Genomic DNA, 27855 nt, shown 5'->3' on the forward strand with positions numbered 1-27855 from the left:
CTGAAGTAGCAAGATACTGCAAATATCAATGGACCACAGACCTAACCGATACTGCTGCAACAACCATAAATAGTGGCTTTTCCCTTCACCCACTATTCTGGCTTAAATCTTTGGAGTCGAAAAGGAGGCCGAGAAAAAGACCACTGATTTTCTTTCATTAGGAATACCTTGTTTGGTTCTCTTTATGAAGTACTGCAGTGGTATAAAAAAGATTTGATCAGAGTAAAATTGCTGAGGACCATCAGTTGGTACCAGACAGTCCTCGAACCTCCTTCAGGTCAGGCAAGAATTTTTTTAATGTTCTAAGATACAAACTTTTGACAAAATCCTTCACTTACACTGCCTTCATCTCTTAGTCCAAAAGGAGATGTTTCCCAGCCAAACAGATAATATAAACAGCAAATTCTCTCACTCACCATAGATGAAAACCTATTTAAGACATGCAGACCTTTTTCATCATGTCCCCACTAATTCCTTGAATCAGATTCATAATTACTACACCTTATGAAAGGAACATTTGAATTACTTTTCAAACACATCCACAGCACAACAGAAAAATAATTCAGATCAGCTTGTTCTATAAACATCCATATTACCTTATACAAGTACTAGATATATTTTCACATTGCAATACCAGTTTTTTAGATCACAATAGCACATTTTTCAGACAGGATCATGATTTATCAATGTTCACAACAGCACCCAAAAAATGATACGTTATATACGTTCACAGAGGAGCAGTCTCTGTTTCCTGAACATTCAACTATTAACCACAATAATTTTCTGGACAGTGAGAGAATGGCAACTGCATGTTTTTTTGACAGTTTCCTAAAAAATCCCCTGCCCGGTGCCATATAGTGTCTGTAAGCAAAACGGAGTTCAGTCACGCCAACACGTTTCGTTCTTTGTGGGGATATCAACTGACAATCTTATGAGGCCGAAATAATGGATCAACTAAGCAATATATTCCATTATCGTGAAATTGATCACAATCCTATGGCTGCTGTACAAGCGGAGATCAACACTATCATTGGTAATGCACTACGGGAGGATAGATCTAAAAAAACAAGGCACAATAAATGATTAATAGCAATCAAAGGACTCTAGTAATATATACATTGCCAAAATAAAATCTGTGTACGCCTCTAGGCAGACCTATCATATCAGGAGTGAACTTGATTCCAGAGTCTCTTGCAAGATACATTGATATTTTATTGAAACCTGTTGTTAACAAAGTTAAATCACATCAAAGACACTACAGATATCAGTGATATTTTTGTATCTATGGATGTAGAATGTTTATACACCAACATACCACAGGGTACAGCAATGGAAACTTTGGAGTGGTTTTTGGATCAGAGGACACATCTCCATTAGGTCACAACTGACTTAATATTACAGTTTTGAAGTTGTGCCGGAAGATTGTTTTTTAATTCAATCAACAGTTCTATTTCCAGATTAAGGTGACTACAAAGGGATGTCCCTTTGCACCAGAGCTGGCTGTGCTGTTTATGGCACAATATGAAGATAAATGGGTGTTCAACAACAGTCCATACTGGGAGAAGATCCACTGTTGAAAATGATACATCGATGATGTATTAATGATTTGGAGGGGTACAACTGAGGAATAAGTAAACTTTCATCTATGGATCAATTCATGTACCCTGGATATCAAGTTCACGCTCAAGTATACTCAGATCAACTTTCTGGATTTGACCTTAAAACACCAGCATGGTAGACCACTGACAGAAATTCATTTTTTCATTACTCAAGTTTCTATCAACTTAATTTGAACGATAATTTACCTTGCATCCCGTTTCTTAGAATCCGCAGACATTTCAAAAGGAAGAAAGATTTCTTTGACTATGCTGATAAACTTTTTGCGAAATTACGAAACAGAGGCTATCTTAAAAAAACTTCTACAGAGATCTTTAAAACGGGTGGGGTATACCCCAAGAGAGGCACAAAGAGGCACTTCTAATGGAGAGGCGTAAAACCAAAAATAAAAGGCTGGTGTGTGTTACAACATATAACTTTCATTCAGACTAATAGGTTTTGATCCATGGGGGTGTAATCATCTGTCTGTCAGATTGATGCCTTCACATAATAAAGCTGGGGTTTAAATTCAGGCCACCTTCTCTTACAAGCTATTCTGGTGCTTCACAGACCACAAATGTATGTGATAGTGAACAATTAGAACACCACGGCCAGGCTGTGCATGAGGAAGCGTATGGTGCTCATTTCCAATATTTCTGTGGTTGGCAGTGGACCTGTGCCAATAGCAGATAGTCTGGCATATATTGTACTTGGTCTCCCATACTGCATTGACCATAGAACAGCTGGACCATAGAACAGTTGATGACTTCTCTTTCCCATGAATGAAATAATTCAAGAAGTGCTTTTTGTAAGGCTCATGAAGACCAAAACCAATGTTTTAAGGACACATCTGAACAAAATGGAAACCATGGGCCCGAGTTTAGTATCAATTTGACATGGGCAAATACTGTATTGATGAGAGAGGTTTTTTTATACTTTCCTCTGAACCTTTCTTTCCAAATGTCATTGAAAACATTTAGAACATCTGCATGTCCTCATTCATTGTAGTGGCTAAAATCTGTCCTCACTAGGTCTAGTTCTCAGATGTTCTGCCTGTCTTTCAGAAGGAGGCAATAGAGCTCTCATTAAGGTAGAACGGTTTTGGAATATGCAGGTGGAGAGTGCCACACCTCTCTGTATAATCATTCAGGTTGAGCACCTAGTTCATGAGGAGCTAGTCTAGGCTCATCAACGCTACAACTCCAACAATTTCCAAATGCTGATGGCCTGCAAGAAATGCACCACCTGCTACCAGGTGTCTAGAAACACCTCAAACATTAAGCTCTTTATCAAGAACCTGAATGAATCCAGGGTTTAGGAAGACATCTACAAGACTTGCATGTTGGTTATTTGGGCATGCAGTAATTGGCTAATAAAATTATTTCCATTGCTCACAAAGTTATCAAATGCATGTATCAGGTTGTGTAACATCTTTCCTCACTTCAGAAGGCTGATGGTGAGATGGGGCCTTAATATCCTCTATCGCTTCAGCTCACCCTGTTTGAAGCAATGGTGTCCTTTGACTTGAAGCTACTTTCTTGAATTGCATGTTTCCTCTCTAACATTCATAATTGGCTCAGAGTCTGACTGTCCTCTCTTTATCCACATTCTTACCAGTTTTCATATGAGATATATGCTCTCATTTACCCACATCATTACCAGTTATTATATATACATTTCTCCTGCAAGACAATTTGCATCACACTGTGTTTTTTCACCCCTTTCCACAAAGGCTGGATTATTAAAGTACCTCAAACAGCAGGGCAAGGTGCCAGGTTTTGAATGCTTGTTTGACTACACTATATTTGTATATGTAGTTCTTGAATAGCAGATTTGGTATGTTCATAGCTCTGTAAATCACCAGTGTTTTCATTACCAACTGCATATTATTCAATGAACGAAAGGCAAGGTTCAGCCTCTCTAATTGTGAACTTCATGTTGCAAATGGGTCTCTTCAGTGGGCATATTAAGTGAGAAAATGGAATAGTAGATGAAATCTTCAAATCTCCAGCATAAGAGTGGCCAGATAGAGTGAAGATTAAGAGCAATGAGGTATATAAGGCAAATGGATCATTACATTTAGAGAAGAGACTCGATAGCTTGATACACACCATAGAAGATCACTGAGTATTGACCAATCCACGAGCCAGAATAAGAATAATTGTAGAGCTATGAACAAAATCAGGACATTGCTGTATCAGGGATCTCAAATGATAAAGAAAGATTTAAAAGAATTTCAGACTGGTTCATAGTTAGGTCAAGCAAAATCAGAAGACTAGAAAATGTCTTGTAAGTTAGTTAGATTTGCGCTGTTTCAGCAGAACGTGGCTGCCTAAGGCAAAATTTAACAGGTAATAAAATAAAATTAGATGAGGCAGAAAAGAGGGTTCATCAAATGATCAAGGGATCCTCACAAAAGAACAAGAACGTTTCAAAATCAAAGTTTCAATTTAGGGAGCTCAACAGTTCTGAATAAGCGTTTTGCACAATTCTCGTACAACATATGGTGGAAAGGCACATAAATGATGCTGAGCCTGTTGCTGATTTTATCATGGTATATGAGTGAGGCTCAGTGAGTGGCTGGTGGTGTACTCCAAGAGTAGGTGTTATATGTTATTTCATAGAAAAAAATTATTTAATGTAATACCATTACTATTTCATCTAGATCATTTAAATGAAATGTTCATGATGAATGGCATTTGCCATTTCATAGAAGCCAATCCATAGTTCAAGTTTTTATTTGTAAATTGGCATCTGTATACTTACTTTTAAAGGTGTAAATGAAAATTTTGCAGGTCTTATTTTCAGAAACATTTTTGTTAGATGTGTTTATTTCAATCCTTTACATCAGGATACATTATTTGAGATGTATATCTTTTACATTGTCAAGTAATTACTTTTAATTAATTGAAATGTCACCACCTTTAAACTCCACTCATCTTTGACCCCCTAAAAATGCCTCCACACACATAAACCAGACCCATCCAAGGCCCCTAAACTCTACCCATCCTTGAACCCTGAAATCTCCTCACCACACCTAAACACCACCCATCTCTGACCCCTATCTTCATGAATCCCTGAACTCTTAGAGCCCTTCTAGCTTTAAACACCATCCATTTCTTAACCTAAAACACCTACCGATCCCTAAACATCTGCATCCTTGAACCCTAAAAACCCTTTCTATATGTAAATTCCACCTATCCCTAAACACCTAAAACCCCACATCACTAACTCTACCCATTTCTGTTTCCAAAAAACCCTTAACCACCCCAAAACTCTACTCATCACTGAACCTTAAAAACAGTCACCAACCCTAAACTTCACTCATCCAATAAAACCTAAAAAACCTCAAAATTCCTACATACCACCCATCCCTGACCCCTAAATACAACTCACCACCGCTAAACTCTACTCATCTGTGAACTCTAAAAACCACAACCTAAACTCCACCCATGCTTGATCCCTAGAAAATCATCACCACCTCAAACTCTGAACCCTAAAAAGCCCTCATTGCTCTTAAGCAGCACCCATTCCTGAATATGAAAAGTCACTACCCCTAATATTTACCCAAAGATGTGATTTTGGATGCTTCCTTAAAATTGTCTTTCCTCTAAAATGTTTCCTTTAATTTTTTATTTATTTGTATTTCCCTAAAATTGTCTTCATTTAAAATAATTTTTCAATAATTTGGTTTCCTCAAATGTGGTTTTTCAGTTTTCCTTTTTCCATTAAGCCACATACATCGGTAGTAAGAATTGTAGTCAGGAATTCTGATGAGTTGCAATGTCACAATAATTGACTGCTAATATTTATTAATCTGAGGCCAGTGTTCCTTGGTATAAGCCTCCCCAAACCTGAATATCATTGCCTCATGCATTTTATCTCTTGGTTAGAAACATGATGACCAGTGATCTAAGCCATGTATGATCTCTTCCAGCAGTAGCTCCTCCATTATGGTAGTGGAGAGTTGCCTCCCCACCCCCACCTGATGAGAGCCAGCCGAGGGAAAAGTGAAAAATAAAAAGATAAAAATACTTTTTATTATCATTTTCTTTTTCTTTCAGTGTTAGAACCAGCCGCATCTAGGGCAGGGAAAGGCTATGGCAGTTTGGCTGGTTGTCTAACGACTGCCAAACCAACATGCGCTCTTAGAGCTCTCCACCCGAGCTGTGCTGCACAGCTGGGTAGGGAAGAGGTACAGGCTCCCAGGACCTAAGCGGGCATTAAACCAGCCCGCTCAGGCCAACTATGGCGCTGCTTTCATGTTGGTGAATAATATTACCAGCATGAGAGCAGCATCTTGATTGGCATCTGGGAGTCTGCACAGCCCGTAGGGAATTGGGAGTCTGGACCGGAGCAGAAGAACACTAAGACAGTGGCAGGGAGCAGCAGGTATGTACATTTTTATTTTATCTTTTTGATATTTAACCCACCTCTTGTTATTAAAAGCATCCACCACTGATCTCTTCAGAGGGACGTTTGACCTCGAAGAGATGAGGAAGGCTAGACTCCGAGACTTGAGATTGGTGTATTTTACTTAATTGGTTTGAAAGTCGCAGCAAATCCTTTATATTCTAATTTGATTAGATTTTCAACCAGTGGTTAGTGGAACTGTTTTCTTTTAAAAGCATTGTGATTTAAACAAGGTGCATTTCAGGTCGGCATGATTAACGATCAATCACTTAGGGGGTTATTCTAACTTTGGAGGAGTGTTAATCCGTCCCAAAAGTGACGGTAAAGTGACGGATATACCACCAGCCGTATTACGAGTTCCATAGGATATAATGGACTATGGCTGGTGGTAAATCCGTCACTTTTCCGTCACTTTTGGGACGGATTAACACCTCCTCCAAAGTTAGAATAACCCCCTTAGTATCTTATTGAGGATTCTCTTGGCTATATACACATCACCTCCTGTTACTTCGCACCTTGAACCAGTAATATAAATCAGCTGTTACCATGATCCTAAAAACTAGGTAAAAGATCCCTAATGTCATCATTGTTAATGCTTGTCAAGATGACACTGCTGTACTTTCCAAGTTAGCACCTTGAGCCAATAAGCAAAGTTTCCTTGTACAATTCGAGTTGTTTTTAGCATAAATTAAGAAAACATTGATCATTTGCTTGGAACATCTTAAATCTGTGTGACTGAGTTGGACACTGTTGTTTAAATTTATCTTTTTGTTTGTCATTTTTTGTATAGAATATCGACATAATGGAAGAGATCTCCAAAGTTCAACATTATCAGTTCCAGATCAAGTAATGTCCTCCAATAACTGTTCTCGATCAGGGTCACCTCAACGTGGGGATAGCATAGGAAGGACAAGGTCGTGGTCTCCCAGTGTGCCTCCTCCTCAAATGTAAGGCATTATTTTATGTATTAAATAGAAAATGAATATGCTTCTAAATAGAGACTCAGTTGCTGTTAAGAACTGGTTCATGTGTCTAAAGATGCCAAAGAAAAACAGTGAGGACTAAAGCTACTACGGAAATAAAAAAGGCACCTATTGTTCTGCTTTTATGATGCTGTATATTAGAAACTTAGTTTCTGCATTGGTGTGATGCATCACTAAATGTAACAATAATATGAGGTGATTTAATGCTAGTGTCATTCTAGAGCTGAATAATTACAAAACGGAAGCGTAGAATTACAACAGTTATTAAAAAAAAAGAAAAAAATTAATGTACAATTGTACAAATTTAGGAACCTAACTTACAACAGCAATATGTTTATGGCATTGTTTAACACATTGTATTTTTTTTACTTGACTAGCGGCTCCCACACACTACTATGGACATCGGTCTCGTTGCCATTTGATGCGCCTTCACACACTTGCCATGCTTTCATTGGTGCCCATTTTTGAATGGGTTACCAATATTTCATCATTGGTTTACCATTCCATGATGACCGAGTCACTTGTTCCTAATGTATCCACTATCTTGAAAGGGTGAACCATGAATACAATATTGGTAAACCATTCAAAGATTGACAATCTTTTTTCCATGCTGTACCAATGCTTTGCCTCTCCAGGATGGCTGATGTGTTGCTTCAAATGCATTGTCCATCCTGGCATGGTAAACTAAAAAAAGATGACCACTTATTCTTACATATGCACAGGCCACTAGCGTTGCTTCTAAGTGCATTTAATTATGTAGTTAAAAAGGCAGGGTTCCATATAAAACAGGTTTTGCTTTGCTAAAAACACATTCTGGCTATTGAAATCAAGAGATTGTTGAAGCTACTGGCAGCAAGTCAAAGTTAATAATGGACAATGATTGCAGTTACAAAGTTCAGCGTTTATGAGTAGACTGTTGATTAAACAGTAGACAGTGGTATTTTATGTTCAGAGAATGTTTAAGCTACCATAGTAAAATCACAGGTAACAATAGCCTTAAGTTTCTTCAGGTTTACTTTGGTTTCTGATATATTTTAAGTATCTCCTGCAATTTTCTGCTAACAATAGGCCCAGATTACATTGTGAATGTTTCGCCTTTGTGTCAGGCTTCGTGAAGATGTTAATTAAACAAAGGGCAACAATGAAACCACTTTGATAGCATTTCTGTGAAATAAGGAAATTATGTAATGGGTCTCTGTGAAATATGAGTTTTTGTTGTTATTTAGGGAAAATGTAGTAATAGACATTTATTTATTACTACAGTGTGAAGGTTTTTATTACTGGAAACTGACATGCGAAAAACAGTTTTACTACCTCACAGATTGCTTGTCAGAGGGAAACAGTCTCCTAATAGTGACAAGATTTATTGAATGTGATTTTTACCATGCTTCCAATTTAAACCCTTTCATCCTGGTATTTAAATACTTTGCATTAAAACAAGTACACATGAAAAAATACCATAGCATAAACCATATATACAGATGTGTTATGTTCTGTGTATTTGTAAAGTGCACTATCACCCACGAGGGTATCCTTTGCTGGTGCAATGTATAATATGCTATTTATTACCTTTTTTGAGGTAGAAAAGGGGCATCATGATTCACTTGAGGCCTCTCATGAGTTATTGACAATTCCCAGATATTATATTTGGCCAACACCAACAATTGAAAAACAATTGATTTGTTTGCACTCCAGGAGAGTTTTATTACTTCTATCCAAAAAGAAGTGTCTTTTTACACTTCTTTTTGGATGGAAGTAATAAAACTCTCCTGGAGTGCAAACGAATCAATTGTTTTTCAATTGTTGGTGTTGGAGATTGTGGAGGAATGGTCCTTTCCTCACGTTTGCACCCGTGAAATTTTCGCGCCACAAGTTGTACCTTTGGATGGTGTAAAATATATATATATATATATATATATATATATATATATATACACAATAATTCATGCCGATTACTGACTTCTACCGCCAAGGGGGTCGGTGCTCAGCAGCGGGCGCAGAACCCGCTAATATTCATAATTGCCTTCCACGGATTCCCAAAAAAGGAAAAGCCGGCACTCCAGACTTGCTTTCCAAATTGGTTTATTTCCCACCCATCATCGGCTGTATTGTACCGTCTGAATGCTGAGTGAAACTATAAAGTTAGTATTTATATTAACATTCTCTCGAAATTGTGTTTCAGCTAGGTTTTTGGTCCAGTTATTAGGTCTAGTTCTTAGAGTCCTTAAGCAATTTTTGGTCTCATGCCTTAGTAACTCGCTGGGCCCTTTTGAACCTGGAAAGTGGTTGGGTGTGTTCAAGATATGCCTTGTATTGGGCAAAGTGAGTGAAGCAAGATCACCCAGCTACCTTTAGGGGGTTTGAGGCTTGGGGTTACCTCCAGAAACATTTTGAAAAAGCTGTGCTAAATGGCACATTTTACAGCCCTGTTTACATGTAAAATGGCTAAAAATCCATTGTTGTGAAATGTTCTAATCATTGTGTGGTGTGCTAGGCTTAATGTCACAAGATGTTAAGGCTTATGTTATTCATGCAACATCAGATCAACATCAATTCTCCCACAGTTCAGAAGAAATACTATCCCTGTTTGTTGGACTACCCTTCACCTTCCACCAGTAATTGTATTTTTTTTAAATGTTCTGTTGCTCTTGAGCTAGGTTCATGCTCTGCAAAACCCAGCACACACAGTCAAATATATAAACATGAAGTCTTTGAAAAAACAGCATTTTGAACATTGTGTCTTTCCAAATATTTTAGTTAAACATTGGCTAAAGAGCTACATGTCCTATAGGCATTTAAGAAAACTCAGATTGTGCATTTTCACACAGCCTAAAATTTTTCAAAATGTATGAAGCCTTTTATTCACTTTATTTTTAAAGCCTGACCTCGAAACTAGCTTCTTAGTTATCTGTTACGAGAACATGCACGAAGGCAGTATGGCAAAATCAAAAGTTATATGAATCTAACATTAAAAGGCTGTAGACAACAGAGCTAGACACATTTTGCAGGCTTATATAATAGCAATGCGGTTACTCATACAACAGCAGTATTGCTACATAAAATTTGCAGGATCAGACATAAGAAAGCTTACACCAGTCTTGCATGCTCTGGTGACTGGGTACCTGAATCCACCTCAGTTTGTTAGGGAACCGTTGAGTGTTCCATCTCACCTTCCCTGTACCAAGATATTCTTCTTCTTTCAGCGATCCCTGAAGATGGCTGTTTGTCTATTCGTTTCACTCCTAAACTAATATGTTTTCTTTGATCATTAATCGTTTCTCTGACTATATGTTATCAACTTCTTGTTTCTGAGTTCCACAATGTATTTTTCTTTCTATTTCCTGACACATGCACTGGTGCTTCATAGATTTGTCCAAGAAGAAAGAGGAGTAATTAATGTCTATACTTAATGATTTCACTATTCACTTGGTATTTTGGTGGTTTCCTGTAAGTGTACCTCGCTATTGGTTACGATATGTTTAAGGAATAGATATTTGTACTTGTTTATTGTTTCTATCATTCTGATAATGCAAGGATGGGTTGCTTTTTCATTGTGATCCAGGGTCTATATATGTCAATTCTCCAGTTCCGCAGTGGGTTTATGCATGATCAAAAAGGGCAGATACCACTCGGTACACACATGTGAAATGTCATTACTGGTATGTTTATTTCCTTGGTCTCTGTGTTTTTGTGGCTTTCACAATACTTTTCAGTCCATGCCTAGTCGTTTGGCAGTGCTGTGCATTTAAACTACCTTAAAAGAGTATTGAAGACCATGTCATGAACACGTGTGGAAAGTCAGAGCTTCGTGCCTGTTTTTGAATATTGTACTTTCTATGGTAAATCCACTTAACTTGGAAATTCTGTGGTTGTATGAGCTGAGTATATCACATCTAATAGACAGTGAGTAGTGGTTGCAATTTTGTATCATAGATCAGTGCTATCTCATTTAACTGCATTCCTGTTGCTGATGTCATCACCTTACACAGCCTAGCTGTTCTCTGCACCTTGGCATCCTCGCTTTCTGAACATTCATTGCTTATATTTGTTAAGGTAATCTTCTGTCTGAGGTTCAGTGTAGCTGTCTCTCCCCGGTCAGTTCTTCCAAGTGTGTGAATCTGAAGCCCAAAATGTTATATTATGAGGGTATATAATTTTGTATTGATTACATACATTTAATACATTTCACTATGTAGGAAGTCCAATAGAAAAATGTATTTATCAAACTATGTTTTTTTTAAAGGGTGTTGCATCTTGGAGTAACCTGTCCTTGAGCTTAAAGCTTAATTTGTTTTGTTGCTTAGATATGTTTCAGTGATGGTTAACATCTATAGAGCTGCTTGCTGTGTTGAAGCATCTCACACTTTGAATCCTGTGGCCTACGTTTCTAGTACTTTATTGTAAGAAAGTGAATTCTTAATTGAGGTTCATGGTAGTCCACCACAAAGTCACTGACCTGTTAGGTCGAGGAAAAAATTCAATAATTTAAACCCTGTGGTAGCTATGGCACCAAGTAGACTGACAGCTTAGAAAATTGTGTAAAGCATTTAGAAGTACCAAAACAGTTATAGAATTAAAAAACACAACCAAGTGAAAACCCTCCTCCAATTTATAAAGAAGAAAACCAGAGTAAAAGGTTTATACGTTCTAGTAGTTAGTATGTCTATTTTGGTATCTATTGAGGTGATTCTTTTTGTATCTGGAGCATCCATCTACTTGTGCATGTCCACTTAGAGATTGGTCTGTAGCTGGTGAGCGTTGAAGCGTTCACCGAGGGATTGTTCAGCAGTGGGAGGACATTTGGGCGTTTCAAGCATCTGGGATGGTCACAGAAGATGTGGAGGCATTCAGAATAAATGTGAGCATGGCACTTAATGGGTTGCAGTCCTATGCAGTGGGCATGGTGGCGCAGGGGTCCAGTGGGGCTCATGAGTGGGTAGAGTTCAGGGTGGCTGAAATTTCTTCTGAGGTGATGATGAACCCTGTGGTTAGTACTGATTCTTTGATTGAGCTAGGGAGGCATTTGGCGAGCTCTGTTGGGTCAGTTGCAGGTTGAATTTGCAGTAAATGGAGGTATTTTTTTTCCTCAGGAATTGAGAGAGATTAATGTAGAGGGTCTGCAGGGTGGCGTTAGGGTAAGCCGGCCTCTGGTGAGGTGAAATCCTTCACAATAGCGAAGATTTCTATGCTTCTGTTGGTGTTGGATCAATGTTGTCTGCCAAGGCAGCCATTTGGTGGTCTGGATTATTCGGTGGTAGCATTTGGTGGTCTGGATTATTTGGTGTTAGCATCTCAGGACAGGTTTGAACATGCTTCCTTCTGCATTGTCTTGGCTTATTCTCCATTTGCGCTCCAGTTGTCGAATCAAGAGCATGTTGATAGGTGAAGTCATGGGGAATATCTGGTTCATATGTTTGGAAGTACTTTGCATTTGTCTTGTTAGGGATGCTATGTGCGACCTTTAATATGTATCAACCTGTACCAGTGTTTCTATGAAAACTGATGCACATGCCAGCAAGTCTCGATTTCCAAGTAACTTCGTCCCCCCCTTGACTTCAGAAACATGATGTTCGGTGGCATGTGTAGCTGCAGATACACATGCTGTGCATAGTCCGCCGTCTGGTGTTGGGCTCGGAGTGTTACAAGTTGTTTTTCTTCGAAGAAGTCTTTTCGAGTCACGAGACCGAGGGACTCCTCCCACCTCGGTTCCATTGCGCATGGGCGTCGACTCCATCTTAGATTGTTTTCTTTCCGCCGTCGGGTTCGGACGTGTTCCTTTTCGCTCCGTGTTTCGGGTCGGAAAGTTTGTCAGAATCTCGGAAACTACGTCGGTATTGTTTCGTTCGGTATCGGGGTAGTTAGAACCAATCGACACCGAATCTTGAAGAGCTTTGGGAGCCCTTCGGGGTAATTTCGAGCATCCGTCGGGGCCTGGTCGGCCCGACTGCGTGCAACATCGAGACTGATGGAACGGACCCCGTTCCGATTCTGTCCTAAATGCCATAATAAGTATCCTTATACGGATCAACATTTGGTCTGTAACTTGTGCCTTTCCCCCGAGCACAAGGAGGATACGTGCGAAGCCTGTCGCGCGTTTCGGTCGAGGAAAACGCTCAGAGACCGAAGAGCCAGGAGGTTGCAGATGGCGTCCACGCCGACAGGACAACAAAGGTTCGAGGAGGAGGAAGAAGAATCTTTCTCCATCCACGAGTCGGATTCCGAAGAATTCGACGTCGAAGAACAACCAACCGTGAGTAAGACGTCGAAACAAACATCACACGAAAAGACTGACAAAGCCCAGGGGACGCCACCGCCAACAGGCCATGGCTGAACCCAGAAAGTAGGTGACCGTCCAACGGCACTGAAAAAGGGCGAGCTGCTGTCGAAGTCATCCGACTCCGGTCGAGATACACGCACGCAGCACTCTCGGGACCGAGAGAGTGACGCAGACAAACTTCGGCACCGACACAGCGGCTCCGAAGTTGGTCGGCACCGAGAGGGCACGACGCCGAAAAAACAAAAGATCTTGTCGGAGCCGAAAAAATCAAGGGACGCGGTTTCGGTGCCGAAACGCCCGGCTACCGAACCGAAAACTGGTTCCTACTCAGAGGAACAGGGACTGTCCTCTCAACTAAAAAAACACAGATTTGAGGAGGAATTACAACCAACGCAGCCTGATCACACATCTTTATTCAAAAGGATACAGGGAAGATTGGCACTCTTCCCCCAATCAAAAGGAAAAGGAAACTTGACTTCCAGCAAGGAGACAAGCAACCACAAGCGAAGGTGGTAAAGAAGGTAACTCCACCACCCTCTCCACCACCATCAACTCATGCATCACCGGCACAAACTCCACCATTAACACACTCACCAGCTCATACCACAATGAGCCAGGATGATCAGGATGCATGGGACCTCTACGACGCTCCAGTATCGGACAATAGCCCAGAGTCGTACCCAACTAAACCGTCACCACCTGAGGACAGTACATCATATGCACAGGTGGTAGCTAGGGCAGCCGAATTCCATAATGTCTCGCTACATTCGGAGCCTATTGAGGATGACTTCCTCTTTAACACCCTGTCCTCCACCCATAGCCATTATCAAAGCCTTCCCATGCTTCCAGGAATGCTAAGGCACTCGAAACAAATATTTCAAGAGCCAGTTAAAAGCAGAGCCATAACTCCAAGGGTGGAGAAAAAATACAAGGCTCCGCCCACAGACCCTGTCTTTCTTACATCACAACTGACACCAGACTCAGTAGTTGTGGGGGCAGCTCGTAAAAGAGCCAACTCGCATACATCAGGCGACGCACCACCTCCGGACAAGGAGAGCCGCAAATTTGATGCAGCAGGAAAAAGGGTTGCAGCACAAGCGGCAAATCAGTGGCGCATCGCCAACTCGCAAGCACTCCTGGCGAGATACGACAGGGCTCATTGGGATGAGATGCAACATCTCATCGAACACCTCCCCAAAGAGTTCCAGAAACGAGCGCAACAGGTGGTGGAAGAGGGACAAAGTATCTCGAACAATCGGATACGGTCTTCCATGGATGCAGCGGATACAGCTGCAAGAACAATAAATACTTCAGTCACCATAAGGAGGCACGCATGGCTGCGCACATCTGGGTTCAAACCCGAAATACAACAGGCTGTGCTCAATATGCCGTTTAATGAACAGCAATTGTTTGGGCCGGAGGTCGACACTGCAATTGAAAAACTAAAAAAGGACACCGATACAGCCAAAGCCATGGGCGCACTCTACTCCCCGCAGGGCAGAGGCACATTTGGCACATTTCATAAAACAACTTTTAGGGGAGGGTTTCAAGGGCAACCCACAGAAACCAGCACCTCACAAACAAGACCACCAACCTACCAGGGACAATATCAAAGGGGAGGTTTTCGGGGACAATACAGCGGGGGCAAATTCCCAAGAAACCGGGGAAAATTTCAAGGTCCCAAAACCCCTCAAAATAAACAGTGACTCACAAGTCACACAACCCCTTCACACAACACCAGTGGGGGGACGACTAAGCCAGTTCTACACATCTTGGGAGGAAATAACAACAGACACTTGGGTCTTAGCAATTATCCAACATGGTTATTGCATAGAATTTCTCCAACTCCCTCCAAACGTCCCACCGAAAACACACAATATGTCAAAACAGCATATAGACCTTCTAGGACTAGAAGTTCAGGCATTGCTGCAAAAGGACGCAATAGAACTGGTACCACGTCATCAAAAGAACACAGGAGTTTACTCACTGTACTTTCTAATACCAAAAAAAGACAAAACTCTAAGACCAATACTAGATCTCAGAACACTAAACACCTACATCAAATCAGACCACTTTCACAATGTCACATTACAAGACGTAATCCCACTGCTCAAACAGCAAGACTACATGACAACATTAGATCTAAAAGATGCGTATTTCCATATACCGATACATCCTTCGCACAGGAAATACCTAAGGTTCGTATTTAAAGGAATACATTACCAGTTCAAAGTGTTGCCATTCGGAATAACAACTGCGCCAAGAGTCTTTACAAAATGCCTGGCAGTAGTAGCTGCACATATCAGAAGGCAGCAAATACATGTGTTCCCATACCTAGATGATTGGCTAATCAAAACCAATACGCTAAAACGGTGTTCACAACACACAAAATATGTCATAGAAACCCTACACAACCTAGGTTTCTCAATCAACTACGCAAAGTCACACCTGCAGCCGTGTCAAACACAGCAATACTTAGGAGCAACAATCAACACAGCAAAAGGGATTGCTACTCCAAGTCCACAAAGAGTACAAACATTTCACAATGTAATACAAACCTTGTATCCAAAACAAAGAGTACAAGTCAAAATAATACTGAAACTACTAGGCATGATGTCTTCATGCATAGCCATTGTCCCAAACGCAAGATTGCACATGCGGCCCTTACAACAGTGCCTAGCATCACAGTGGTCACAGGCACAGGGTCAACTTCTAGATCTGGTGTTGGTAGACCGCCAAACATACATCTCGGTTCTATGGTGGAACAGTACAAATTTAAACAAAGGGCGGCCTTTCCAAGACCCAGTGCCAACATACGTTATAACAACGGATGCTTCCATGACAGGGTGGGGAGCACACCTCAATCAACACAGCATCCAAGGACAATGGGACATACATCAAAGAAATTTTCACATAAATCACTTAGAACTGTTAGCAGTATTTCTAGCGTTGAAAGCATTCCAACCCATGATAACCCACAAATACATTCTTGTCAAAACAGACAACATGGCGACAATGTATTATTTGAACAAACAGGGGGGGGACACACTCGACACAGTTGTGTCTCCTAACACAAAAAATATGGCATTGGGCAATTCACTACCATATTCGCCTAATAGCACAATTTATTCCAGGGATCCAGAACCAACTAGCAGACAATCTCTCTCGGGATCACCAACAAATCCACGAATGGGAAATTCACCCCCAAATACTGAACACTTACTTTCAAATTTGGGGAACACCTCAAATAGATCTCTTTGCAACAAAAGAAAATGCAAAATGCCAAAACTTCGCATCCAGGTACCCACACAGGTACTCCCAAGGCAATGCTCTATGGATGAATTGGTCAGGGATATTTGCGTACGCTTTTCCCCCTCTCCCTCTCCTTCCATATCTAGTAAACAGATTGAGTCAAAACAAACTCAAACTCATACTAATAGCACCAACATGGGCAAGACAACCTTGGTATACAACACTACTAGACCTGTCAGTAGTGCCTCATGTCAAACTACCCAACAGACCAGATCTGTTAACACAACACAAACAACAGATCAGGCATCCAAACCCAGCATCACTGAATCTAGCAATTTGGCTCCTGAAATCCTAGAATTTGGACACTTAGACCTCACACAAGAATGTATGGAGGTCATAAAACAAGCTAGAAAACCTTCCACTCGACATTGCTATGCAAGTAAATGGAAAAGATTTGTTTATTACTGCCATAATGAGCAAATTCATCCGTTGCATGCGTCTCCAAAAGATGTAGTAGGATATTTACTACATTTGCAAAAATCCAATCTAGCTTTCTCTTCCATAAAGATACATCTCGCCGCAATTTCTGCTTACCTGCAGATTACTCATTCAACTTCCCTGTTTAGAATACCTGTCATTAAAGCGTTTATGGAAGGCCTAAAGAGAATTATACCACCAAGAACACCACCTGTTCCTTCATGGAACCTCAACATTGTCTTAACAAGGCTCATGGGTCCACCTTTCGAACCCATGCATTCTTGTGAAATGCAATACTTAACGTGGAAAGTTGCATTTCTCATTGCCATCACATCTCTAAGAAGAGTAAGTGAAATACAGGCGTTTACCATACAAGAACCATTTATTCAAATACACAAGAATAAAGTAGTTCTAAGAACAAATCCAAAATTCTTACCAAAGGTTATCTCACCATTCTACTTAAATCAAACAGTAGAATTACCAGTGTTCTTCCCACAGCCAGATTCAATAGCTGAAAGAGCACTACATACATTAGACATCAAAAGAGCACTAATGTACTACATTGACAGAACAAAAGTAATTAGAAAGACAAAACAACTATTTATTGCCTTTCAAAAACCTCATACAGGAAATCCAATTTCAAAACAAGGTATTGCCAGATGGATAGTTAGGTGCATCCAAACCTGCTATCTTAAAGCAAAGAGAGAGCTGCCTATTACACCAAAGGCACACTCAACCAGAAAAAAAAGGTGCTACTATGGCCTTTCTAGGAAATATTCCAATGAACGAAATATGTAAGGCAGCAACATGGTCTACGCCTCGTACATTTACTAAACACTACTGTGTAGATGTGTTATCTGCACAACAAGCCACAGTAGGACAAGCCGTACTAAGAACTTTATTTCAAACTACTTCCACTCCTACAGGCTGAACCACCGCTTTTGGGGAGATAACTGCTTACTAGTCTATGCACAGCATGTGTGTCTGCAGCTACACATGCCACCGAACGGAAAATGTCACTTACCCAGTGTACATCTGTTCGTGGCATTAGTCGCTGCAGATTCACATGCGCCCACCCGCCTCCCCGGGAGCCTGTAGCCGTTTGGAAGTATATCTTCAACATTTGTAAATATATTACTTTAACCTTCATTTGGTACATACGTATTCATTCCATTGCATGGGCACTATTACTAGCATACACAACTCCTACCTCACCCTCTGCGGGGAAAACAATCTAAGATGGAGTCGACGCCCATGCGCAATGGAACCGAGGTGGGAGGAGTCCCTCGGTCTCGTGACTCGAAAAGACTTCTTCGAAGAAAAACAACTTGTAACACTCCGAGCCCAACACCAGACGGTGGACTATGCACCCCATGTGAATCTGCAGCGACTAATGCCACGAACAGATGTACACTGGGTAAGTGACATTTTCCTTATTGGCTCTTTATGTATTTGAAGATGGCAACACGTAAGGCATGCTTGTATGCTAGTAAATGCTGCAATATAGAGCAGAGGTTATCTGTGTCTAGCTCCATTAGGCTTTAAGAATCAGTTATCACATATACTGTGCTGCCCATTGTAGGGATTTTTAACTTTCTACTTAATGTCAAGGACAAGTTTAGATCTGTGATGCCAAAATCAAAAACAGCTCAAAGTTATATTTCTACGGGTCCAAGCAGCCTCTGCCTCAAGGAGCTTTTCAAACTCCAAAAACAACATATCCTTGGGTTTTTTATTATATGGCAGTAAGTGACTTACTCGTTTCTCCTTAGTAGGCAAGATCTCTGTATGCAGTCTTATCAGCTATGTACAAAGGGTTTGAAGTTTCCATTTGCATTTCTATATAATCCTGAAGGTTTTCAGTCATTTGTTTGTGAGGGCTATGGTTACACTAAGATCGCCATGAAGGGATTATATATCCCAAGTGGACAGAAGGGATTTAGTTTTATAAAGATTTAAATATGCATTGTGGAGTATTCTGGGATCAAGAGTATTGTCAGCTACCTGCAGTCCTTCATCTAGCCATATTATGAAACTTGTGCCTGATGAATGCATTTGTTTTATTCAGTTTTCCTATTTAGATACATGGAATATTGTACTATGTACATTTTTATCTATTAGACGTACGTTAAAAGCAACTTGATTTAACAGTAGTGAAACAATCTGTTAAGGTATTTGTAGGAAAATAATTAACACTACTTTGGTCAAATTGAGTAACCAGTGAAATTTCTGTCATTAGACAAAATGTCAGAATCCCATTCCTCCTGTTAATCGCCCATCAAGTTCCAAGTATTTATGGCAATTAAGCAAGTGTCAATGGCAAACATCACTTTGAGGAAATGTGAGGAAATTATGAGTGTTTACCATAAATCCTAAGTGTGCCATTTTGATTCTTTAGTTTTCTAATACAGGGTTGGGAAACGTATGGTTTGAGGTGATTACTTGCAACTTGCTCAGTGGGAAAATCACCACACACAGGCACTTTTTTCAAGCGTCACCTAAGGACTTCTTAAGGAGGAAACATTAGAGGTAAATCTTGTCTCTTGCATAAGATCCTGAGCATTAAAATATCAGAAATTCTTAAACATGGCTTACTCTGCGAATCACCAATAATATGAAATCATTTACACATAGAGCAGTGACTCAGTTCCTAGCCTTCTGGAAAAACCTAGAAGCCCAGCTGTTCTAAAAGAGCAAGGGCCTCATTTAGAGATTAGTAGTTAGACAACTAGGTGAGAAAGGAATTAGGGGGGCATAGCCTCTGTCAACCCAGCTGCAGCCTGCCACATTGTTAAAAGTCCCCTTCTTGTATGGTGAAAATGTATAAACTAAAGTACTTCTGACAATATGCAAATACTTTCCAAGTCAAATCACAAAAGCACGTGTTGTTTTTAGAACACAAAAAATGAATATCCCTAACTCATGAAGAGTTTTCTCCCACCTCATTGGAGATGTGGCATACGAAGGACTTCCCTGTTAAGATCACCATGTGTATGACGATGTGATAATGGTTGCCCTGTGTGAAGATGGTTTTCACAGCAGAGGCTTCAGGATGTAAGGGACTTGAGATCTTGGTGTATGGGAAATCTGTCCCCTTCTTCTAATCTCACTAAATAAGGCTTTTAAACTGGCACTTATGTCCCAAGTAATCTGACAATGTTTACAGTAGTGTGTTGCATTATTGTGTTATATGTGAAGCTCTTCATTATTACCAATATAGCTAGGTATGCACTATCAATTATTTTATTCTTGGTGAACCGACTAATGGACATTTCTGCAATGAAGAGAGTTATCAGAAATATTAAACTGAGTTTGACTATGAATTTTCTCTTGTATTCTTCAAAGTTCAAGAAACATTATAATAACTTTACAGAGCATGTAATAATAGATGTACATGGGACGAGGGTTTTATTTACTTCCAAAGTAGGATTTCCCTTCATTGCTCACATGTTAAATCATCTAGGACAAGACACTGAACTCCTTGAAGAACATTTTGAACACTAGTGTACTTTATGGCATCTGACTGGGGATATTCTTAAGATTTCCAAAGTATATCAAGGCCATCTAGATCAACATATAGTTGATAAGAAATCTGTTGTGGGTTGCTGCTTAGTGTTCTACACTACCAATGTAAAACTCTGGTGTATAGGGATGAAAACAACTAAAACAATTTTAAGGTTGATTTTTTGATGATGGCAAACAAGCAGATACATTTTCCAGAAAGTATGGCTTCAGCCACTGAAGGTAGAGACCAGCATTAGGTATTATCAGTGTTTATAATTTTGTTTGTGACAATAACTCTAACATACAAATGATTGAGTTATGCTGCAGAAGTTATTAAATGCTTTAGTTTGGTGTATGCACTTGACTCAGAATGTATCCTCTGACTTGGTGGCTTGGCTTTTCTTTCTTCAGTAGGAATGTGGAACAGGGAACTCGAGGGACGAGGTCTGCTCCTACAAATTACAATACCGTGGGCCGAGTGGACAGGCATCGGTTAGTAGACGACCACTACTCTCCGGAGAGAGAGAGGTAAATTAATTGGGAAACATTATGAAAGACAGCAAGCTATAGAGACAAAGCTTTCATGGTGTTTAGATTGCCACTTTGCATGTGGCAAATGTTCACACCATTGAGCATAGCAGATCTATCCTGGACACAGTGGTTATGGTGAATTACACTTGAAGTAGTTTCTCCTGTGAATAGTCTGAGGGCTTATTTTAGAGTTCAATGGAAAGGTTAGTCAATAACAAATGTGACGGATATTGTTTTCACCGTATTACAAGTGCATTAAATACTATTGCACCTGTAATACAGCAGACAGATTATCAGTCACGTTTGTGATGGAGTAACAAGTCCATTGAACTTTAAATCAAGTCCTAAGTTCAAAAGCTACTTAGGTGGTCAAAATATTGTAAAAGGTGTGAAAATATTAACCAGTATTTCAGTTTGGTGTTTTCTATATGCTGTTTTGTGGTGGTTTAGTGAATCTTGTTTGCTTGGAGATCCACTAAGTTACAGATCATTTTCCATTTATCCACCTGTTAGCATGTAATAAATATACAACATGCTAGTGTGCAAGAAGTGTAAAAAATACCCACATCAATGTAGGAGTAATGTAGTTCTTGCACTTCCTGACAAGCCATTTGTTCACTAATTAACCTAATGATATGATCAGACAAAAACTTTTGCTTTCTCCATTTTAGACTAGTTACTGAAATCAAACCCATCTCCAGCCTCTTTTGGTCATAGATTTGGGCAGCTGGAACTTCAATTACTGGACTGTACATACTATTTACTATGCCCCTCCTGCTGCTTTTGTTATTTTCCCTATATTTGAAACATGCAAAGGTGATGGAAGGAATGCTTGCAATTGGTCTGACCACTGGCAGTCGCTGGAAGTAGCATTCCAACCCATTGCTCTTTTTCCTACCTTGTCACCTCAATTTAGACACAGTCCTATGCAAATCAGTTTTGATGTTGCTCCATTAGGAACAATCCATCCTGAACTGGCAGGCCAGGTACTGCCTGAAACATGTCACAAGGAACCCAAGACCAGTTTCACCCTAATTAGGACTCTTTAGTTGACAGTAGCTTGGCTCCAGTGGCGTAGTGAGCATGGGACCCATGACTAGGCTTGCGTATTGTGTCACCCTAAGTGGCAAGGGTATGCCCATATGTGGGTACGTGATTGCCCTGCTTTTATAAGGTTTGTTGGCAAGTCAGGAAGAATGAGTAATTCAACTCTGTGCAACAGAGGAATCTCTTGTCTATGTCAATCACTGGCAGTTTTCCCTTTCACTGTTGAAAATCACTTTGGGTATTTTTTATGCACTTTTCCTTTAACAAAAATATTTTTAAGAAGTAACAGTTATTAGAGGAGCTATCATTGGCCAAAATGGAGGCATACCATTTGTATTGTAAAGACACAATAACCTGTGAATGACTATGGCACCTACAGTCCATAGATGAACTTGATATTAAGAATGAAATCTCTGAGACCTTGAACACTGGCATGAGGACTTTGGATTGTCTGTACTCATAAACCGGGCTGATTGACTGAATATGTACAAGATTTTCATAACTTTTTAGTTTACACATAAACAGAAACACGCATGCTTTGGTACTGAATATCTTCTAGGATATTGTGAAAGGATTTCAAGCAAATTTAATGTCTAAGGGCTATACCACGATTCTGGCGGTCTGAAGACCACCAGACTCTCAGTGGAGGTCAGATCGCCGTGACTGTGGCAGTTGGACCGCCACATTACGATCCTAGCGGTCGGACTGCCAAAAGACTGCTGTCTCCGCCAGGATCCTTGATCCCGACAGAATGACGGTGGTCCTGGTTGTAATCAGCCATGGCAGTGCTGAAGTCAGCGCTGCCGTGCTGATTACAACCATGTTCTCTGCCAGCCTTTTCATGGCGGTTCAGCCGCCATGAAAATGCTGGTGAAGAACAAGTGCTAGGAGCCACAGGGGGGCCTGCACTCCCCCTCCCTAGCACCATCAGAATGCACAATGTCTTCTTAGCAGACAGTGCTCATTCTGAGGGTGCCAGGTGGGCCCCCTGTTTGACGGCATTGGTCTCGGCTCCACGTGGAGCAGAGTCCAGTGCCGCTGCACGTTTTCCTCTGGGCTGACCCGGTCAGCTCAGTGGAAAACTCGTAATGGGGCCGGTGGGGAGCCCTTCAGCACTGTGGCGGTCTCCTCCTCAGGAGTTTGGGGGACAGGTTTTTCCGACCACCAAACTCGTAATCAGCCCCTAAATCGTGATAAACAATTGCAAGTGATTGAAAAAAAAAAAACTCTAATACTAAGATGATACTGACATAATTTTATCGGATGCACTAAAAAGAATTGTCTTTGGGCACTCTTAAAATGTGTTGTTCTTACTTCACACACTAGTATTTGTTTATTTCATTTTAATGTGTGAGACTAATAAGAAAATATTAACACTGTTGTCATATATGCTTGTTGTCATGCTGGTTACAAACGGACATTACACGTTTTTCAATAAACTTTATATGTGTACTTGCATAAGGTCTAGAAAATTGTCCTTTAAGAAATATGTAAATAAAATGTTGGTACTTCACCAGAGATTTCTTCTGCTTCCAAAATCTTTGTGTAAAGGACGGGTCCCAAAATAGGGGTTTCTCCAAATTACTGATCCGCAAGGTAATTTCTCATTCCATTGTGGACCCTCATAGTTCAACTCATCAGTTAAATTTCCCACAGCTCAGGAGTTGCCAGTAGCCCTGATATGAGTAACTCTAGGGGGATGTACTAGTCAATTTCCCAGGCCACTTATAATGAGAGCTATAGTGTATAGTAAATCTCTCTCATAGATATGAATAATAATTAATAAGGCTCATGTGACCTTATACAACCTAGTGCTTTGAAAGAGAGAGGAAACTATATGTGTGGCTTCTCAGAGGTACCCTCATTGGAATTGCACCACCATAATAAAGAGCATCTTTGCCTCACACTATAACAGACATAGTAAGAGAGCCAGGGAAGGAGCCATGGCTGTCATTTGGGGGTTGCCAGGGGTCGCAGCTGTGACCCCTGGCTTGCCCTTTGTGATCCCTGGCACTGCCTTTGCAAACCCCTGTTCAGAGGTGGCAAAGGCAGTGCCAGGAATACAAAGGCAGCTTGTCCTTATGGATGTCAGTTGCAACTCCACTTTCCTTGATGTTTGGCAACTTTTTATTACAGTAATAGTGAATAATACTTAATTATTTACTATTACTGTAATTAAAAATGAACTACAATTAGCTGGAATATGACTCTCCCTAGCAGGTAAGGTAACCAAAAAATGCCTTTAAAAGTATGTTGTTTTCGTGCTTGCTGTGAGAGTGAGTTTACATGAGGGAGAGTATGTATGTGTAAGCATGCATGCTTATGTGTATGAAAGAAAAGGTCCACTGGTATATGATGTCCCTTCTACTACCCCCTGCATTTTGGTTAATTGGGGTTCAGTGCATGGTACACATTGTAGAGAAGCTGGATCCTCACTAGGTACATTTTCACCTTGCTATGGTCTTCCTTGAGCAAGTGAACATTGTTGGTCATATTGGATATCTTCTGTCAAAACACCAACACCTTTGGAGTGCTCTGCAGCCAGTACTGTAAATACTGTCACTTCGGAATAGCAGGCTCTGTATTGATGCTAGTGGTAGAAACAACGTATATTCCTGGCTTAAAGTCCTGTACTCCTAATTCATCGCTGCCATTTGGCTCCTTTTTGTTAACACTCACTTCTCTGTCATGCAAGACATAGGCATAACACAGGGCGCTGCATCCCCTGTGGTGAAAGTGGGCCTCTGACCGTTCAGGGACCACCGAGCCCTTGTGGCGTGGGCTCCCATTCAGTTCTAGGACAATGAAATCTGTGAGATATGAGACTAAGGGGCCCCTCCTCACATTTTTCAGGGAGAATTATTTTCCGTTATGCCACTTATGCAAGAAGATTACTGTTATGGCTTTGAGGCATGAGGGCTGATGCCAGCACCAGGCCTGGACTCACTCTTAACACTGGTGCCTGATATTTTTTCAAACATCTATGGAAAGGCCTACAGATTATTGACATGAAGAGTTGATTAGCTCTGTTTAGAAGTTAGTGACCCTCCAGGACTTGACTGAGGTGCTCTTGTTCTTTATGAAAAAAATCATCTTGGGATGAGGGTGATGAAAGTGGGGTAGGCAGTTTATCATCAGCAGAGTAATCTGAGATGGGTCTCCTACTGAACCTCATAACGCAAATTGGCATGACAATTCTTCTGAAAGGGATTTGCCTATTTTGTAAAGTCAGTTTCCAGAGGACACCTCTTATGCTAAGGATAGCCATAAAGTTGATCATTTGTGTAGGAAAGTCCTCCTTTTTGCCCTGGTCACCCCCACACTTTTTGGACAGGTACTGGTGGTTACTAACTCTTGGCTGTGCCCTGGGTAGTGCTTACCAGTCCCAGGGCCAGTGCTCTGTGTAAAGTGGATATGCAAATTAGGCTAATTATAATTGGCTAAGTTAACCTACCTATAAGTACAAAGAGATTGGTATCAAATTAATTGTTATAATAAATCCCACAACTTCCAGTTGTGGGATTTAATATAACTTGTTCAGGTAAAGAGTTTTAAACTTTACCTGAAAAGTTGCCAATTTCAGCCCTGCATTGTTTTCGCTGCTGTGCCCTGATTGGCCAGCCTCTGGCAGCCTGGCCAGGCTGCCTTGATGAGGTGTGAAGTGGCCTGGCTTCACACAAAGAGATGTGCCTGGGGGAGGGAATTTCCCCTCAGCAGATGGTGAGGCAGGAAGGGGGAGGACTGCCAAACTGGTCTTCAAAGGCAGAGAAGGACATTTTGAGCAACCCAGCAACACCCCCACATCCTTCAACCCCAGACAACTTGGTGCCCCCTTGATTAGATTAGGAGAGGGCAGGAGAGGGGTGTGTTTATGATTTTTAGCCACACCAGTGGGTGTGCTCAGCCAGATGTAACCTCCAAAAATCAGATTCAGCCATGATGGATTTTTGAAGAATGTTGCCTCCTGGGATTGATTTCTGCCACACTTCTCAGGAAGTGGTCATCACAGGGGGAAGGACCCTGCACCTGATTGGAGAATCAGGACCCCCCTGTTTTTCACCCAGGAGCAAGGGTAAAACTGGCAGACCTGCACCCACACCTCAGATCCCCTTCAGATTCCAACAAGGAAGAACCAAAGGAGAAGAAGGACTGCCCTGCTGGACGCCTGGCCTGCACCTGGAACCTGCACTCAGAAGGACTGCACCAGCTGCACACTTGGGCTTCACCACAAGAAGGACTTTGCCTTGCTTCAACTGCTTCAAGGAGGGACTCCCTGTTTGCTACAGGTGAAAAATTGCTAACCAAAGTCCCCTGCACCAACTCCTGAAGAAATCAACCAGCTGACCACTGCCCAGTGGCCAAAAAGGAGTTTGCGCCAGGTGCATTCTGGGAGTTGTAGTCCACACCCCCAAGGATCATCTCAGAGCTTCTGGACCCTTGGGGTGAGCTGTGGACCCCAAAAGAACCTTAAAATAACATCTGGGAGAAGCCCCAGAAGTTTGGAGAAGTTTTGTGAACGTTTGAAAAAAAGCTCCATAGAGGGACCGACCCGCCGCTGCAACTCTAGCCGGCTTGCCTCAACCGCGACCCGGCCTGATTTGCAGGTTCGTCCCGGTGAAGAAAAATCTCCAAAAAAGAGACTAAGTCCGAACGTACAAGGTTGACCGGGACCTCTCAGCGTATCCGAGGAGGGCTCCAGGGACGTCGGATCAAGATCCAGGTTTACCCCGGTCGAAGGATTTTCACCTCGAAAAAACAACTAAGTCGGAAGGTTAAAAATCTCCACTGAGGATTCCCGTGACGCGTATCCGGAGAAGGGCTCCAGGAGGTCGGATTGTATTGACAGGTTCGTCCCGCTGAAGAAAATCTTCAGAAAAACGACTAAGTGCGAAGGTAAACTTTTGACCCAGGCCTCCCGCGGCCTGTAGCCGCGCACCGCTCCATCGCGGTCGGCCTTAAACTTTGACTTTGCCCCAGTCAAGGTGCAACCAGATGACCCGATTGGCGCTTTTTGTTTCTAACAATATTTCTTTAAAAATTCATATCTTCGGTTCCCCTTATCCGATTTTATTCATTTTTATGTCATTTTAAATATAAAAATGTAATCTAGTTTTATAAATCGGTTTTGTATTTTTAAACTATTTTTATTTAATTACTGTTTTGTGATATTTGAATTCTTTACACTCTGTCTCCTAAGTTAAGCCTTGTCGCTCGTTGCCAAGCTACCAAGGGTTGAGCTGGGTTTAATTTACTGAGACCTAACTGGACCTAAGTGGAGGTTAGTGGCAAATTGCTAAGTGTAGGTACTTACCTGCCCTTACCAATAACCCATTTTCCAACAATTTGGAATTGCCCTCTGCGCACGTTTTCAAGCCAAATCTAACCTCTTGGCAGATATAATTTCCCTCTGCACACTTTATCAAGCCAAATCCAGTCTCTTGGCAGATATATATGCTGAGAGGGAAGGCCTCAGTCTACATTGACGTTGAAGATGGCCCCTTCAGACATTACTTTTTAAATAGCCTCCCTGAAAGATACAATTAGCTACCGTGTTGTTGTCAGAGCTTCACGTAGACCATTTACACAACATTTGAAGAATAGGAAGGAAACAGCAAAGCAGATTATGCAAGATTAAGTACCTTGGACAACTGGCAAAATCAATGAGGCCTTGTGTGGAGCTATTCATGGATGCATTTGATTGGGTTTTCGGAGACACATATTATTAATATTGACTGTCGTGCCCTGTGATGAGCATGCGAGGCTGGCCACTTGCTT

The 27855-nt window shown here is 41.1% G+C and overlaps 1 protein-coding gene across 1 annotated transcript in view; it reads left to right on the forward strand.

The window, feature by feature from the left end:
* Positions 1 to 27855, forward strand: part of RIMS2 (regulating synaptic membrane exocytosis 2) — a 1513920-nt gene that overhangs the window by 1029944 nt on the left and 456121 nt on the right. Inside the window, exons 19-20 of the mRNA XM_069220600.1 lie at positions 6800 to 6956; positions 20914 to 21030. Of these exons, the coding sequence (XP_069076701.1) occupies positions 6800 to 6956; positions 20914 to 21030 (274 nt within the window). The remainder of the gene's footprint in view (positions 1 to 6799; positions 6957 to 20913; positions 21031 to 27855) is intronic.

This window comes from Pleurodeles waltl, chromosome 2_2, assembly GCF_031143425.1.
Source record: "Pleurodeles waltl isolate 20211129_DDA chromosome 2_2, aPleWal1.hap1.20221129, whole genome shotgun sequence".
Classification (NCBI taxonomy): Eukaryota; Metazoa; Chordata; class Amphibia; order Caudata; family Salamandridae; genus Pleurodeles; species Pleurodeles waltl.